Source organism: Girardinichthys multiradiatus, chromosome 6 (genome assembly GCF_021462225.1).
Source record: "Girardinichthys multiradiatus isolate DD_20200921_A chromosome 6, DD_fGirMul_XY1, whole genome shotgun sequence".
Lineage (NCBI taxonomy): Eukaryota > Metazoa > Chordata > Actinopteri > Cyprinodontiformes > Goodeidae > Girardinichthys > Girardinichthys multiradiatus.
This window is the reverse complement of record NC_061799.1, coordinates 29,686,142-29,701,193: the sequence shown is the minus strand read 5'-3', so window position 1 is coordinate 29,701,193 and position 15,052 is coordinate 29,686,142. Positions and strand designations below refer to the sequence as shown.

Here is a 15,052-nt window from a genome sequence, read left to right as displayed (position 1 = left end):
AACAAATATATTTTTCATGACTTTCATTGTTCTTTCAGATGACAATATCTTCATCTTTGACAACAAACCATAGGGCTGTTGTTTTAGAGACACGCTGCATTTACACCTATAGTTTTGCATAAAAGCTTGTTAGGTCATGGAGAGCGATAGGGCCCTGAGATATATAGCACCAGGAAGGTGGGAGAAATAATAAAGATGCAAACATAAAGGGAACAAGAGTGGCCTTAAAGATAGGAAAAGTTGATTTATAACTTCTATAAATGCATGAGTCTTATTCTTTACAGCATCCAGTCTGTACAAAGAGTTCGTGTTAAGTTAATTGTGTAATGGGTCCAAGCTGTTGTTCATGGATCAATTGTTTGGCACATACATTGTGAAATGTCACGATGGTTTTCTGGAGAGAAAATGGGGATAAATGTCATTCCTCTAGATGGTGTGTTGTCATTTAAGGTTGTTTTTTTTTTTTTAAGTCTCATTGAGTTTCACCTTTCAACACTTGACATTTCAAGACATTTCCTTTGCACTAGAATTGCTGAGTTATGACTGCAGTTATCAGGTCCTGCGTTTCTCCTCTGCTTTAAAAAGTTACTGCTACATGGAAAAACCTCTCAACGTGGCAACAAAAGTCCATCAACTGCTTTGCACTAAGCTTGGCTTTTAGTACAAACTGCACTGCAGAGCATGATAATGCAAGTCTAGCACAGATGTCTTCTGAAGGAGCCCTAAATTTGTGAAATATTTTGATTAAAAGGAAATTAAAATCTTAGTTGCATGTTTTGAGCTTTTTTACATTTACATAGCAACCAATTTGAAAACATAAACAATTACCAATATTACACTAATCAAAATGTTTTAATAGCTTTCACTTTTCTCTTAATATATAAAAGTCCCTCAAAAAACTTTAAACCTGTATTGATGCAATATTTCTTATGCCAAATAAACACCAACATGACATTTTACAGGGACTATATGTACTTCAGCACTGAAAAGAAAATGATTCTGTATGTCTGAATAGGCATTGCCTGTATTAAATAACTGTGTCTGAGTTGAACATTAAAGTAGCACTGTCTCATTCTCCAGTGTCGTTTTGTCTTCCCTTACCAAAAATGATCTGTTTGTATACATTGTTCTTACTCATATAGGATGTTGGTATATTGGTTTGTACTACTGAATTGTGTTTAAATTTGTGCCATTATGGGACAATATTATCTTTACTCAGTGGTAATTGCAGAACACATGGTTAAGGTGTGAATAACTCGAATTCTTCATAAAATCACCTGTAAAAGACAAAATAAAGGAAAATATACATAAATCTTTTTTTGTTTTTATGTAGACCCATTTCTGTGATTTGTTTTATGTCTGTGAGTGACTTTCAAAGTCTGATCTGTGATTTCATTACATCCCAGCCTGAATACCGTTTTGTATTCATTGGGTGTTGTGAAGAAGATTAAAGCACAATATCTTAAGCGATAAACATCTCATGGAGAACAGCTTAATCTATCATATGAAAACTTATCAAGACATGGTCTTCCACCTGAACTGCCAGGCACATTACCATAAACACACTATTCTCACAGAGCAACATGGTGTTTTCAGCATCGTGCTGTGAGGATGTGTTTCTTCAGCATGCACCGCGGAGCTAGTCAAAGTTAATGGATATACAGATGGAGCTAATACAGGGAAAAAGTGCAATAACCTCTTAGAGGCTGCATAAGACTATAGACTGGGGTAGAGGTTCAACTTCAAGCAGTAAAAAAACTAAACATAGAGCCATAGCTGCTGTGGAATCAATTAAATCAAACCAAATTCATGTTAGAATGTCAGTTTCTGGATGTGCAACGCTGGTGGAAATCCCCAAACACTCACAGTTGTAACTGCAGTGAAAGGTGGTTCTTCAAATCATTGCCTATTGTTTTTTTTAGAAAATATGCATCCTTTTCCTTTCACTTCCCAATTATGTTCTACTTTGTGTCAAAGTAGAACATACTTTGACACAAAGGGGGGGGGGGTGTTGTTGCCCTTTCCAAATGTATTTACATTAAAATAAATCTGTTTATTTATTTATTTCAGGCATTGTGAGGTAAATGACATTTCTGTGAAAAGGCGTCCAGCAGCGCCCCCCGGTGGTCTCAACCAGAGTAGCGCCTCACCTGTGTTTCTAACAGTTTAAAAGTGAGTCTCGGCGTTGTAATCTGAGAAAGTTGAAACTTTTACTAATTTCTGTTAATGAAGAGGTTGACGTTAGTGTTTTTATCACAGAAAATGGCACTAAAAAGACACATGAGAGTAAAAGTGAAGCGTCGGCTCTGAGTATTTCTCTCTTCTGTCGTCGACGTATTATAACCTCGACACAATCAGGAAGTCCGGGCGTTTTTCCTGCGTGTTTGAGATAGAAAACCTTATTAGAAAGGGACTAGATCGTCTTTTAACAATTAATTATGAGGTGTCACGTCCTTTAAGGGTCGCCGATCATTTACTGATGTAGTTTATTACACTGTTTTAGACTTGAAACTCGCTATTTACGTCGTCGTTGTTCACCCGGAACACCTGGATTTTGTTTTAAGAGAGATGGATGCTCCTCACCTCACTGAAGATGAAATGGCAGAGATTAAGAAAGACGTGAGTATGAGATTAAGACGTCAGCTGGCATAATAATAAAAATAGTTTCAGATTATCAGATAAGCAGTGTGGAAGCGTCTTGACTGGCACAGTTTGTGAGCTTTGTTTGGATTTAATGGCCCATTAAACGAGGAAATAGTTCACCGCACCCTCCCTGTGGGCGCATGTAAACACCCAATCCTGTCAAAAAATAAAATCAAATGAGTGCGTATGGTACTTTTTATAACATTATGCGTATGGGGATTAATAACTAAGGTGCAAATGTTTTCATACCCCTTAAACGTTCCACGTGTTTTGACAGTACCACCACACACTTCTATGTATTATATTGGGATTTTATGTGACACAAAGTAAAGCATACTTGTGAAACCAAAGGAAGGATTGGATAGAGACTCTCTGCAAGGTCAGATGTCATACCTTGCTCATCTGGATTCAGGTCTAGACTTTGACTGGACCATTTTAACACATGGATCTGCTTTGGTCTTAATCATTCTATTGTAGCTCTCGGCGGAAACCTCAGGAAACATCTCTGACCTGTCTGCATTGTTTCCAGGTCTTCATTATGCTTCACTAAAGTTCTCTGACAAACATCTGAGGCCTTTACAGAACCGCTGGATTTATACTGAGATAACCAACAATTTTATGCATTCTTGTGAGATATTTCTTTATCCAGTCACATGATTTCTCTGGATTTCCAGGTGCTGACCAGGCTCCGGCACTACCTCTGTGACAAGATCAGAGCAGACCGCCACCTTGACTACCTGCGTTCCCGGAGGATCCTGACCCGGGATGATGCAGAGGAGATCAGCTGCAGGACCACACAGACCAAGAGGACGGCGACGCTGCTGGACATCCTGGCTGAGAACCCTCGAGGTCTGGACGCACTGATTGACTCCATCCGGGAGTTGCGCGCGCAAAACTTCATAATCGCCAAAATCACGGACGAGGTCCAACGAGCCAAAAACGAGAAGATTGAGTCTCTCAGGGGTGAGTTGGGTATTGCATAGGTCAAATGTGTGAAATTGTTTTTACATGCTCCTTTTTTATTATGTTCCTCTGTCCCTCAGCTGCAGGTGCTTCCAGTTCATCCTCTGACAGCAGCTTCAGCACCCTGACCACAACAACTAACCTCCCCAACACCTTTTCAAACAACTCCACCCTCCTGTTCCACCCAGACGGGGAGCGAAGCCCTTCCACTTCAGACCTAGCCGGTTCTCTCAATGTGCCTTCGTTACAGAAGTCTGGAGACCTGCCCTCCGCAGCGGGGGCCAGCTTCGGTGCGGCCCCCTCATCAACCTCCTCCAGCCTCCCCAAGCCAGGAGACCCGGGAGCTCCTCCGCTGCCAGACGAGGTCATGGCTGAGTCGCCCTCCAACATAGACGCCACAACGCCGGGTTGCACCAGCAGTGGAGGAGATCCTAATTTCCAACCTCTCCGTTCGCGCTCGCTCACCCCAACATCACACAGGAGCATCTTTTGAGTTCACTTCTCAGTAGGACACTTATCATCCAGGGACAGACCACTTGTCCCTTCACTCAATAAGCACACTCATTTTCTCCTCCGGTTACCCTTGCCTCCTAGTTAGTTCAATGTCATGTATGTAAAACTGCATGTTACCACTAGGCATGGGCCGCTGTGAAGTTCTCATCATGATAGTTTTTCAAACATTTTAAAACAGTGATTTATAATGTGATCTTAATGCTTTGATGTAAAAAAAAAAGTAACAATCTTTCCATGTGCTGCTAAAATAATGGAAAATATTGATGTTTTAGTGCAGTTTTACAGTGTACAACAACAAGTGGGGGTGGGAAACATGGGAGTACTCATACAGCCTCAGAAAACTCCATCCACTACCATCACTTTCACTGGTGTCTATAAGGGTTTTAAACTGAAGGAGCAGTCTAATGGAAAAGTTTTGTGCTGTTTTGAAAACTGACCTTTTTAAAGCCTTGCCGGCCGGATCTTGATAGGGCTTCCTCGGGTTCCACACCATGCAGGGTTCCTACACAGTTTGGAAAAAATATGCAATTTGATTTCAGTATTTTCCTGGTCTGAACAAGTATGAGAAAAGAAAAAGGGGAATTTAATATAATTCATATTCGCAGACAAAATTCCCTATCCCATTGTTTAAATGTTGTGTCCTTACTTCTGACCTTCCTACCTAGTATATGCCCTTTTGTTCTTCCTGCCTTCCACCCCCCCATATCATTAATTCATTCCTTTCTTTCTTCTGTCCTGCTTTCCACCCTTCATCCCTCCCTACTTTAAATCATTCCTTCCTTTTATCCTTGTGTCCTTTCTTCCATTATATACCTCCTTCTTTCTTTTCTTACATTCTTGTATCCATTGTCACTACCTTCCTTGCTTCTCCCTCCTGCTTTCCTTCTTTTCTTCTTTGTGTCAATCCTCTCTCTCTTATATCCTTCCTTTCTTCCTTGTGTCCTTCATTCCTCCTCCCCTCCTTTATAGAACTCTGGTCACTCCAGCACTTTCTCTGGCAGCTCATTAAAAGAACTTTAAGACTTTAGAAATGGTAAAATAAAAACTTTTAGCAATTTTAAAACCATAACCTTTCAAAACCTCAGTAGACTTCCATACCAGTCGGCCCATGCCTAGCTACAACTATACCGGTCATTGTTTTCATGATAAAATTGAAGGTATTTTGCCACATAATGTTTGTGTATTTTAGATTCTGGCACCACCTTGATGACCTTGATTTTTAAGCCCCAAAGTGTAATTTATTTTGTATTTAAATGTTTCGGCATGTCCAGATGTGCACAGATGGTGCTCAAATGAAGTATATCACTGAAAAATAGGAATTAAATTATAGATTACAACCAGAGAATATGTTTAAAAATGGTGCAGGCACTCAATTACTAACTTATATTTCTTGATAGTTACAATTGAGACCATGTCATAACTTCCCAAATGTAATCGGCTCAGAAAGTCTGAGTCACCATCAGAAGCCTTGGTACTTTTTTCCTCTCAAAGGTTGGAGAGAGGCTGTTGGGTGTGAAAACATGGCAGCTGCAGTTTAAATGTTGGAAGAGGTGTTTCCTCTTGGTTCTATTACTGTAAGTTAACAAGAATTTATATCACATTATCCTCACTACAAGTCTTCAATCATAAAACACGATGTGAATAAATATATCCTGCTTTTTTCCATTCCTTGTATCTGGCCTCACATCTTTTGTAGCCAAAAGGTTTAAAAGAATCAGCCATTGTTTTTTTCTTTCTCATGATGTTCTTCATAAAACAATCACGTAACAGACAGTGGCGGTTCTTACATAAATGGTATCCTGGACGTGCTCCCACTTCTGCAGCCTCATGCACAAAAAAACATGGCCACCAAAGACCATTCTGAGAACCTGTAGCAAAGAAAAATCTTTTATTTTAATACATAGCTTATCAGAAACAGTAAGAGTTTAAAAAATACTCAACTTATTATATTTGAGATGGGTGGATGGATTTCAGCAATGGTTTAGAGAAAACAGATTCACAAATAACAAGCTCTCAAAACATCCATTTTCACTGTAGTGATTCAATCTAGGTGTCACAACTCCCTATGTTGTGGTTTTCTTGCTTAACCCAACGTAAGGTGGTGCCAATGACGAGAAAGCAACAAAAATACTTTTTTATGTGTGGGTGTCTTTACAATAATTGGTTTCACAAATATGATGTTCAAAAGAAGCGTTTTTTGTGTAGCATTGGTCATTTGAGGTCAGACGAGTCTAAATAAAACTTAAAAAAACATGTTTTTGCTTCCTTGCTATTCCTCAGGTGGTGCCGCCCTGGGTAGAAAGCCGTATCACCCAAATCAAAAACAGCGACTGGTGGCAGATTCATCTTACCGATTATTGTGATGATTGAGCAAAACCTTGACTTTCCGTGGTTTTCGTGGCTAATAATGCTTGATGCTGCAATAAGATGAAAAGAATGAAGAAAGAAAAAAATTTAACTAGCAAAAATGTTTATTTTAACATTTTGTAACATCTTGAAATATGATCCTATTTTTATTTTTGATAGTTTAATTTTAGGCCATTTATGGATGGCTACTTTATTGATTTAAAACATTTCTCCATCCTGTACATGATCAGCTTCTGATTGCTACATCTTACACTGAAAACCTTAAATGCTGTTATGCAAAAACTGGAAAAACCTTTAATGACACAGAGGAATGACAGTCACTGCAGTGAAGTGGCTGTGGTGACACATCGTGACAAGCTGCTCTTCAGAAAGACACAGAAGCCCCGCTCGGTGGGTGACCACTCTCTAGATCGCATGAGCTCCTCAGGTCCTGGCAGGTGAGTTTCATATTATTCTCATTATAATGATTATTCAAAGTATTTGTTACACATGTTAATGGTATTTGATGGGTAGCTCACCATAACTGGTAGAAACAGGACATGCTCAGTTAATTGCAAAACATGCACAGCTCCAAGTTTAATTGGTTCTTATTGGTTTAAATATCTTTGTTAGTTGTGACAACTTTCATGTCAAACAGATACATTTACCAGTAAGACTATAAAACAACTCATTTGTGTAATAAGCTACTAAAATCTGCACATTTGTTTTCTCCCATGTGATCCCTTTCTGTGCTACAACACCTGTCTTATGTAATCACATAAGACAGGTGTCGTTGCTTAGAAAATTTGAGCTAATGATTAAATAATTTGAATGATCTTCACTAAGAAACATGTACCCACAGCTAAGAGAATAAAATGCGGCAGAACCAGTTAGATAGACATCAGAATGATTGGAATGGCTGAACTGTGCTCCTTTGTTAATTAAGATTTCTGATTTACACTGCACTCTTTGCTTAGCTGTCTTCTTGACTGGTTTCTCCTGTGCTCTCCAGTTTAATGGAAGAATCGGAACCGCTGTTGACCCGGAGGTCAAAGGGAAGGAGGTCAAACGGACACTGCACATGGAGCACTCACTCCCTGGATTCGAAGGCAGTGGAGGACTTCAGGAGGAGGCTAAAGTTCTTCTTTATGAATCCATGCGAGAAGTACAGAGCCAGGGGTCGGAAACCTTGGAGACTGATGTTGCAGATATTGAAAATCTTCATCATCACAGTACAGGTGGTTTACCAGTTGTTTTTTTGTTGTTTTATTGAATTTGCAGAGATTTGTTGCTCACTGTTTCACCCTTACAGCTGGTCTCTTTCGGCCTGAGCAATGAAATGGTGGCTACTTTCAAAGAGGACAACCTAATGACATTCAAACATCTGTTCCTGAAAGGATTTAAGGATCACTGGCATGGAAGCTACACTCTTTACACTAAAGCTGACATGTATGATCACATCTACCACATCATAAACAGGGTAAATTAACAGCAAAGAAAGCTTTTTTTGTTTTTTGCAACATTGTATTGAGAATGTTTTTTCCACTCCTTCTTTTAGTACAATGATCTTGAGAACCTGACTATAGGAAATCTTGCATATGAGAAGGTCGATGGCAAATACACCCCACTGTTCGTCTGTAGGCTGTTTTACAGAAACAGCAGCATTAATCTGGCGAGAGATACGTTCTATATTGATCCACACATTGATGAAGGTACTGAAGGACAAACTCACTGCAGGTTTAATTCTTTATGCAGGGCATTCAGAGCCTTGTATAAGTATTACTTCTCAAATATTTGCACTTTTTTTCACATTACAACCGACAACTGCAATGCATTTTATTGTAATTTTATATGACAGACCAAGACAGAGTAGCACACAGCTGAGAAGTGGCAACAAAATGATTAACAGTTTTCAAAAGTCTTTATAATAAAATTTGGAAAAGTGTCGATGCATTTGTATTGTCCTCCCCTGCCCCTAACCTTCCCAAGCTCCGTCAGGCTAAATGTGAGCAATTATTTTCAAGCTTTACCACAGACTGTCTAGCAAATTAAGATCTGGGCTTTGATTGGACTATTCTTACACATGAGGCTTTGGTTTTTACAGCCTCTAACAGGTTTTCATGCAGAATTTGCCCTGAGTTTGTAGGGGTGTGCTGCCTTTTAGTTTGATTCCGGTTTTCTCCTGTTTATTTCAGTTAGAGAGGTAGGTTGTCATTTGGTTTATTTATGTTTAATAGGTCAAATTGGCTAAAATTTCAGATAGTTTCCTTTTGTTTTGACATAAAGCTAACCCTACAGTTAAACCTAGCTCCTTTTTAATGTAAAATCTTAAGCAAAATATATGCATATACTACCGGTCAAACGTTTTAGACACACTTTCTCATTTAACGGGTTTCTTTATGTTTCTGACTCTTTACATTGACTGACTGACTGACTGACTATGTTTTATATTTTAGATTCCTTACAGTAGCCTTTGCTGAAATGACTGAAATATTAACCATTGGTCGTCTCTCAATGCACCTCTGGGAAGTTCTTTCAAGACTCTTTGGAAAACCATTTCAGGTGACCACCTCATGAAGCTCATGGAGACAATGCCAAGAGAGCAAAGCAGTAATCAAAGCAAAGCGTGGCTATTTTGAAGAATCTAAAATATGAAAATGTTTAGAGTTATTTCACACTTTTTGTAAACTACATAATTTAATGTGTTTTCATTCACAGTTTTGATGTATTTGGTGAACATCTACAATGTAAATACTCATGAAAATAAAGAGATTAAGTGATAAATTTTATCTAAAACTGACTTTCTTTTTGCCAATGTTCTATAAAAGACAGATTTGTGGAGTTCATCTTCTCCACAGTTTCCACCGGCCTCTTGCCTGGTTCTCTGAATAATGCTCCTTTTGTCTGGGCTGTCAGTTCAGGTAGACGGCCATTTTTTGGTTTCTTGCTGTGCCACTCTTTTTACTGGATGGATTAATCAGTGCTCTGTGAGATATTCTTTTATAACCAAAATCAAACCTTTTTTTTGGGGGGGGGGGTTTATAATGCATTATAAGATAAATTTATGCATATATCTTTATGTCCTTTAATATACATATATACATAGATATATATATCTATCTATATATATATATGTATATATATATATATATATATATATATATATATATATATATATATATATATATATATATATATATATATATATATATATATATATATACATATATATGTGCTTGAACAAACTCTAAGTGCTTTCACAGATCAGCTGGTATCACAGTAAAGGGAGGCTGAAAACAAATACATGCCACGATTTTCCGATTTTTATTTGCAATGGCTTTTAAAACCATTGTATAATTTTCCTTTCCCTTCACATTTATACTGTATACTGATTTGTTGGTCTGTCACATTAAATATTATCAACCTATTTAACGTTTGTGGTTGTGACATGAGAAAATGTGCTGTAGATCCAGTATGAAAACTCGTTGCAAGGCACTGTATTTATAAAACCTGACTCAAAGTCACGACTGGAAAATAATCATAATGTGGAGATTCATGTGGCATGAAAAGAGGAAATAACATTTTTGTGTTGAATTATTCCCCCTCTTCCCCTGCTGTGCTATCTAATGAACCGTTTAACACATTCTTCCTCCTTAGATTGTGTTTCCATATCCCCAGTGCAGTCGCTTGACAATATTTATCTGGCAAAAAAAATCAACTTCTCTTTAGATTTCAAAAGGTAGGAAACTCAACCAACAAGGCTGACGTAAGACCAGCTGATAACAGATAACAGATCTGCTGATTATATGTCTGTGTGTTCAGGCTTGTGTCAGTTAACATCAACTTCACTCTGAAAACCATCAATCTGCAGACTGTGCGGCACCATGAGCTACCAGACTGCTATGGCTTCCATATAAAGGTTGGTGAAAACACCTGCTCACTGCCATGCCCTCATATAGCAAATGTTGGGCCTCTACAAAACCTGCAGATAAAGCAGTGAATGTTACATTTGCCTTAATTTGTTTTATATTTTTAACTCTTTACCACATTTTTATGATTAGCATTTTTAGTATTTCACATGTATTTATATGTTTTGCTTATACTATGATTTAATAATTGAATTAGTGAACAAATGAAACATTTAAACACGTTTCACACATTTGAAATTGACCAAAATTCACTTAATTCTTTTCACCCACACAGATCATATTTGATAACCGTGCACACAGCGGAAGGATAAAAGTGGGTGTTGAAAATGATGTCACAATTTATGAGTGCAGAGACTATAACGTGAGAGGCAATTGTAAGTTTTTACCCACAACCTATGCAGGAAAATTCTTATAAAATTACTTTTTTATGATGCAGAATAAGACAAAGTAGGAATAAATGACCTGAAAGCTGTGACTCTGGTTTTCCAGCTGGGAAGATTGATTATCTCCTCTTGATGCTTGATTCCTTGGTCATCCTCGCCTGTGTCGCCTCCCTCATCTTCTGCCTGCGATCTGTTGTCAAGGGCATTCAACTCCAGTTTGTAAGTTAAAGGAAGTTAAAATGCTAAGCAGTGTAATACTGTTCATTTACATCTTTCTCATTCTTCTGCAAATGATTTTGTTTTTTGACGTCAAGTTTTGTTGTATATGCCTATGTAATAATTTTCCAAACTCTATCCGTTCAATTATAAGTGTTAGATTAAAATTCAGGTTTTTTTGGGGGGGTTTTTTAGTTACATATAAATGTACTTGATGTCTCATTGCTGCTATTTTGCTGCCTTTTTTGTTTGTTTTGTCTAATGTTGCATCTCTAGGTTTATTCAGAAATGTTAGAACTTTATAACTATGACTTAAACTAGACAGTTGTTATTTGCATCATAAAATACCCACCAAGTACGACACGAAACAGCACCCTCTATTGGCACATCCTGGTAAAGATGTACAAAAATCAATCAAATAAATGTAATGCTGTATAATGTCACACTCTAAATTTTAGATATGTTGTTGTTGTTGTTTTTTCACAAGGTTGGGGGCCTGTAATAATAATAACATAAATTAATTATTAATAATAACTTTTGACAAAGTAACCTGTCCTCAATAATTGGTAAACTATATCGTCCTTGTATCTTTATTTAAAATGTATTACAAAGTGTCTACGAAGTCATGCACACTAACAAGGTTTCCAGGACCTTTGGAAGACAAAAAAGGCCCACAGCATCATAGATCATCCACCATACTTAACAGTGGGCATGAGATGCTTTTCCTCATATTCATTTTTTGTTTCATCCTGCCCATTTTGCTATAGTCAAGCTCAGCCTTAGTCTCATCTGAACAAAGCACATGTTCCAGTTAAAGTCCCAGCAGAGTTTAGCTGCATACTCACTAGACATGGTGGTAAGACAGACTTTGATTAAACTGGTGCTATTTATACACAAGGAAACATTAATACGTGGATTACTAATTAAAATTTCTGGATACTCTGATCAACCTGAAAAATTAAAAAATAAATTCCAAAAATACTTTAGTTATATTAATTCACAGGACTTGTTAAAGGTGCTTATAAGTGCGCTGCCTGTGATTTTGTTAGAAACAAAAGGATTTATTATAAGCCTTTTGAAATAGCTTTACTAGGATTGTAATTAAATGTAGAGGGCACTATATTAGATTAAAAGGGGAGCTCATTAGAAAAAGATTTTTGTTATAACAAGTTGTTTTTACTCTGTGCTGTTTTCTTTTATGCAGGAGTCCAACATTTTCTTCCATGCCTACTTCAATAAACTGGTGACTTGGTCAGAACGTATGGAGTTTGTGAAGGGCTGGTATATATTCATCATCATCAGTGACACACTAACCATCACCGGGTCAGTGCTGAAAATAGGAATTCAAACCAAGGTTGGCTTCAGTTGTATTGTCACCTACTGTGACCGTTTATAAGAAACTTTCAAGAAGAGGCTCACAAGCTTGTAATGCAACTCTTTACTCCGTAGTTCCTGACCAACTACGATGTCTGCAGCATCGTACTTGGAACAGCCACCATGCTGGTGTGGATTGGTTTTATTCAGTACCTTGGTTACTTCAAGAAATACAATGTGTGAGCTTCCTCAAACCTTCACCTCAGTTCTGGAAATGCATCCTGTACAGAGAGCCTAAAACTGCTCACTTCTTTCAGATCCTAATCCTGACCCTGAGGGCTGCCTTTCCTAACGTTATCCGTTTTTGCTGTTGCGCTGCAATGATCTATCTCGGGTACTGCTTCTGTGGTTGGATTGTACTTGGACCTCATCATGACAAGGTATAAATATTTAAATAAACCAAAAGGGTATTATCAGAATCAACTCAATTAACCAAGTTTGTGTGCACAAACAAGGAATTTGACTTTGGTTTCCATCGCTCACATTGTATATTAACATTAATCCAAACAACAACCACTTAAATAAATAAAAGACAATCAGCAGTATGTACAAGTGTGTGTCTCTTATGCATTCAAGATGAGGAAAGGCAGGTTGTGGTGGAGCAGTATGCTTATTTGTCTCCAGGAGAGTAGCTGACTACCCTGGCTGAATGGTCTTATCAACAAAACCAATCTTTATTTTTCAGTTCCGAACACTTGACAAAGTGACAGAGTGCCTTTTCTCTCTCATAAACGGAGATGACATGTTTGCCACCTTCCTGAACATGAGAGACAAGAGCTACATGGTGTGGCTTTTCAGCAGAGTCTACCTCTACACCTTCACCTCTCTCTTCATCTACATGGTACTCAGCCTTTTCATCGCCCTCATCACCGACACCTACGAAACCATCAAAGTCAGTTTGTGTTATCAGTGCTGATATTTTGATGAGTTTTACAGGTTTCTCATTTTTTTTTTATGGCGTGCTATTTTTTTCAGCATCACCAGAAAGATGGCGAACCAGTATCCCTGCTTCACGCCTTCATAGCAGAGTGCCAGGACCAACCTGAGTCTGGATAATACCAATATGAGGAGGAGTCTTCGAGCTGCTGCTTCCCTCCATGGGAGTGATTGAAAAGCAATTGCACGGACATAGCATTAACTGTGTGGGCAAAATTATAACATATAACTGCAATATTCCATAAAGGTATCATCTCAATAGGTTCTCAGATTATAGTAGCCACTGATAAAAACCCCATGAGGGTCTTCTTGTTCAATACTTGTTTAATAAAAAAAGAAGTTGTTAAATAAGCTGCAGCTTCCTGATTTATTTTTTACAGAGGCCTGTATAGAAACCAGTATAATAAACTAATGTACTTATAAAAGCACACCTTTTCATTGCCATGATTAAAAAATAAAACCTTTATTCTGGCAATATTTTAAGGTAATAGTCAGCTGATTTAGTAAATAACTTTGTGGTTAAAATTCAACTCTGAGTGCATGTTGACATCTAGAGTTTTTTGCATGCTCCGTGGTCCTCATCATGTCTGATTAAGGGCTGATTTCTAACCTTTTTGGGACCAAAAACAACAACTTCTTCCTGTTCTGAATGGAGATGGAGGTAATTCTGACCCAACCCTCATGGACATTTTGTACACATTAACTAGATGCCTCTGGTGGACTATGATCAAGTTGTAAGTTGTACTTTAGCAGCATAGATATTGTAAGATATGTTTTAATACTCCATAATCTAGAGGGATCTTTAAAAAACAAGACCAGAGTGTGTTTTCCAACAGTCAAAGTATTACACTTTGCAGCCTCCTAGATAAAGTTCACTTGACCAGTTCACATGTTTGTTGTGGAACTTGAAAAGTCTTAAAACTATGTCTTTTGAGGCATTTCGTTGGTGGTGCTGCGGGTCTACAGGGTGCTGGGAATGCTTTAAAGGTACCGAGTCCTTTTATAACCAAATCAAAAGTTCTGCCTCATTTTTGGCACAAAGCTGAGTTTGTTCACCACCAGGGCTGACCATGGCTGTGGTTGCCCGTTGAGTGTGAAGTAGTCAGGGTGAAAGTCAGCTCCTATGAGTCTGAGGTCATAGCTCCTAACTAGAAAGAGGTGTAATGTTTGGGAGGTCAGCCTCTGCCACAGGTGGAGTTCAAGTTTCTTGTTTTGTTCACAACTGATGGAGGATGGAGCAGGAGATGCTTAGACAGATTTGGGCCTCATCTGCAGCAATGCAGCTGCTTTTGTTTGGCACCTTGAAGAAAGATTTTTTTTTTTTTCAGGTCTACCCTTGCCTATGATCATGAAAGATGGATCATGAATATGTATGTATGCATAACACTATATATGTGTGTATATGTATATGTGGTTTAAATGAAGATCATATGTAGTATTCCTTTGATTTTTTAAACTGGTTTACTGTCTTTTGGTTTGCTTCCCCGACCGAGTAGACTTCCTTTCAGGTCTTGGGGTAAAGTTTTGTACTTTGTGATTTTGACTCATACACAATGTATCTCATTAAAAAATATCTTTACTGGCATGTAAAAAATGTATTTCTTAATAGTCTGATTTTAAAGAAGGACTGGCTTATTTGACTGTTAAAAAACAAACACGCAATTTCACACACACAGCATCACAGCAGCATGGCTATGCTCATCTGACCTCAGCATCCTTACTTATATCTTGAACTGGGTCCTCAGGAGT

The 15,052-nt window shown here is 38.0% G+C and overlaps 2 protein-coding genes across 3 annotated transcripts; both read left to right on the top strand.

Moving 5' to 3' along the window:
* The first annotated feature begins 2,140 nt into the window (after positions 1-2,140).
* On the top strand, positions 2,141-5,784 carry bcl10 (BCL10 immune signaling adaptor). 2 transcript variants are annotated; one of them, XM_047369470.1, is made up of 3 exons: positions 2,141-2,619; positions 3,318-3,606; positions 3,693-5,784. In XM_047369470.1, exons 1-3 carry the CDS (start codon positions 2,569-2,571, stop codon positions 4,097-4,099), a joined length of 747 nt encoding a protein of 248 aa, XP_047225426.1. In that variant the 5' UTR covers positions 2,141-2,568; the 3' UTR covers positions 4,100-5,784. The 2 variants fall into 2 exon arrangements, with proteins under 2 accessions (XP_047225426.1, XP_047225425.1); XM_047369469.1 differs by having other exon boundaries at positions 2,148-2,619; positions 3,687-5,784.
* Positions 5,785-6,516: 732 nt separating this feature from the next.
* Positions 6,517-14,833, top strand: LOC124870649 (mucolipin-3-like). Its single transcript, XM_047369468.1, has 13 exons — positions 6,517-6,923; positions 7,478-7,703; positions 7,778-7,945; positions 8,024-8,177; positions 10,123-10,204; positions 10,288-10,384; positions 10,669-10,768; positions 10,884-10,996; positions 12,198-12,347; positions 12,443-12,544; positions 12,625-12,747; positions 13,053-13,259; positions 13,343-14,833. Exons 1-13 carry the CDS (start codon positions 6,760-6,762, stop codon positions 13,421-13,423), a joined length of 1,767 nt encoding a protein of 588 aa, XP_047225424.1. The 5' UTR covers positions 6,517-6,759; the 3' UTR covers positions 13,424-14,833.
* Positions 14,834-15,052: the final 219 nt, after the last annotated feature.

Excerpts from the sequence above, each read along its gene's own strand:
- LOC124870649 (XM_047369468.1), top strand. The coding sequence starts at position 6,760 with ATGCAAAAACTGGAAAAACCTTTAATGACACAGAGGAATGACAGTCAC. Across the intron at positions 10,769-10,883 it reads CTATAACGTGAGAGGCAATT|CTGGGAAGATTGATTATCTC; the intron begins GTAAGTTTTTAC and ends CTGGTTTTCCAG. Across the intron at positions 12,545-12,624 it reads GTTACTTCAAGAAATACAAT|ATCCTAATCCTGACCCTGAG; the intron begins GTGTGAGCTTCC and ends CACTTCTTTCAG.
- bcl10 (XM_047369469.1), top strand. The coding sequence starts at position 2,569 with ATGGATGCTCCTCACCTCACTGAAGATGAAATGGCAGAGATTAAGAAA. Across the intron at positions 2,620-3,317 it reads TGGCAGAGATTAAGAAAGAC|GTGCTGACCAGGCTCCGGCA; the intron begins GTGAGTATGAGA and ends CTGGATTTCCAG. Across the intron at positions 3,607-3,686 it reads GAAGATTGAGTCTCTCAGGG|CTGCAGGTGCTTCCAGTTCA; the intron begins GTGAGTTGGGTA and ends TCTGTCCCTCAG.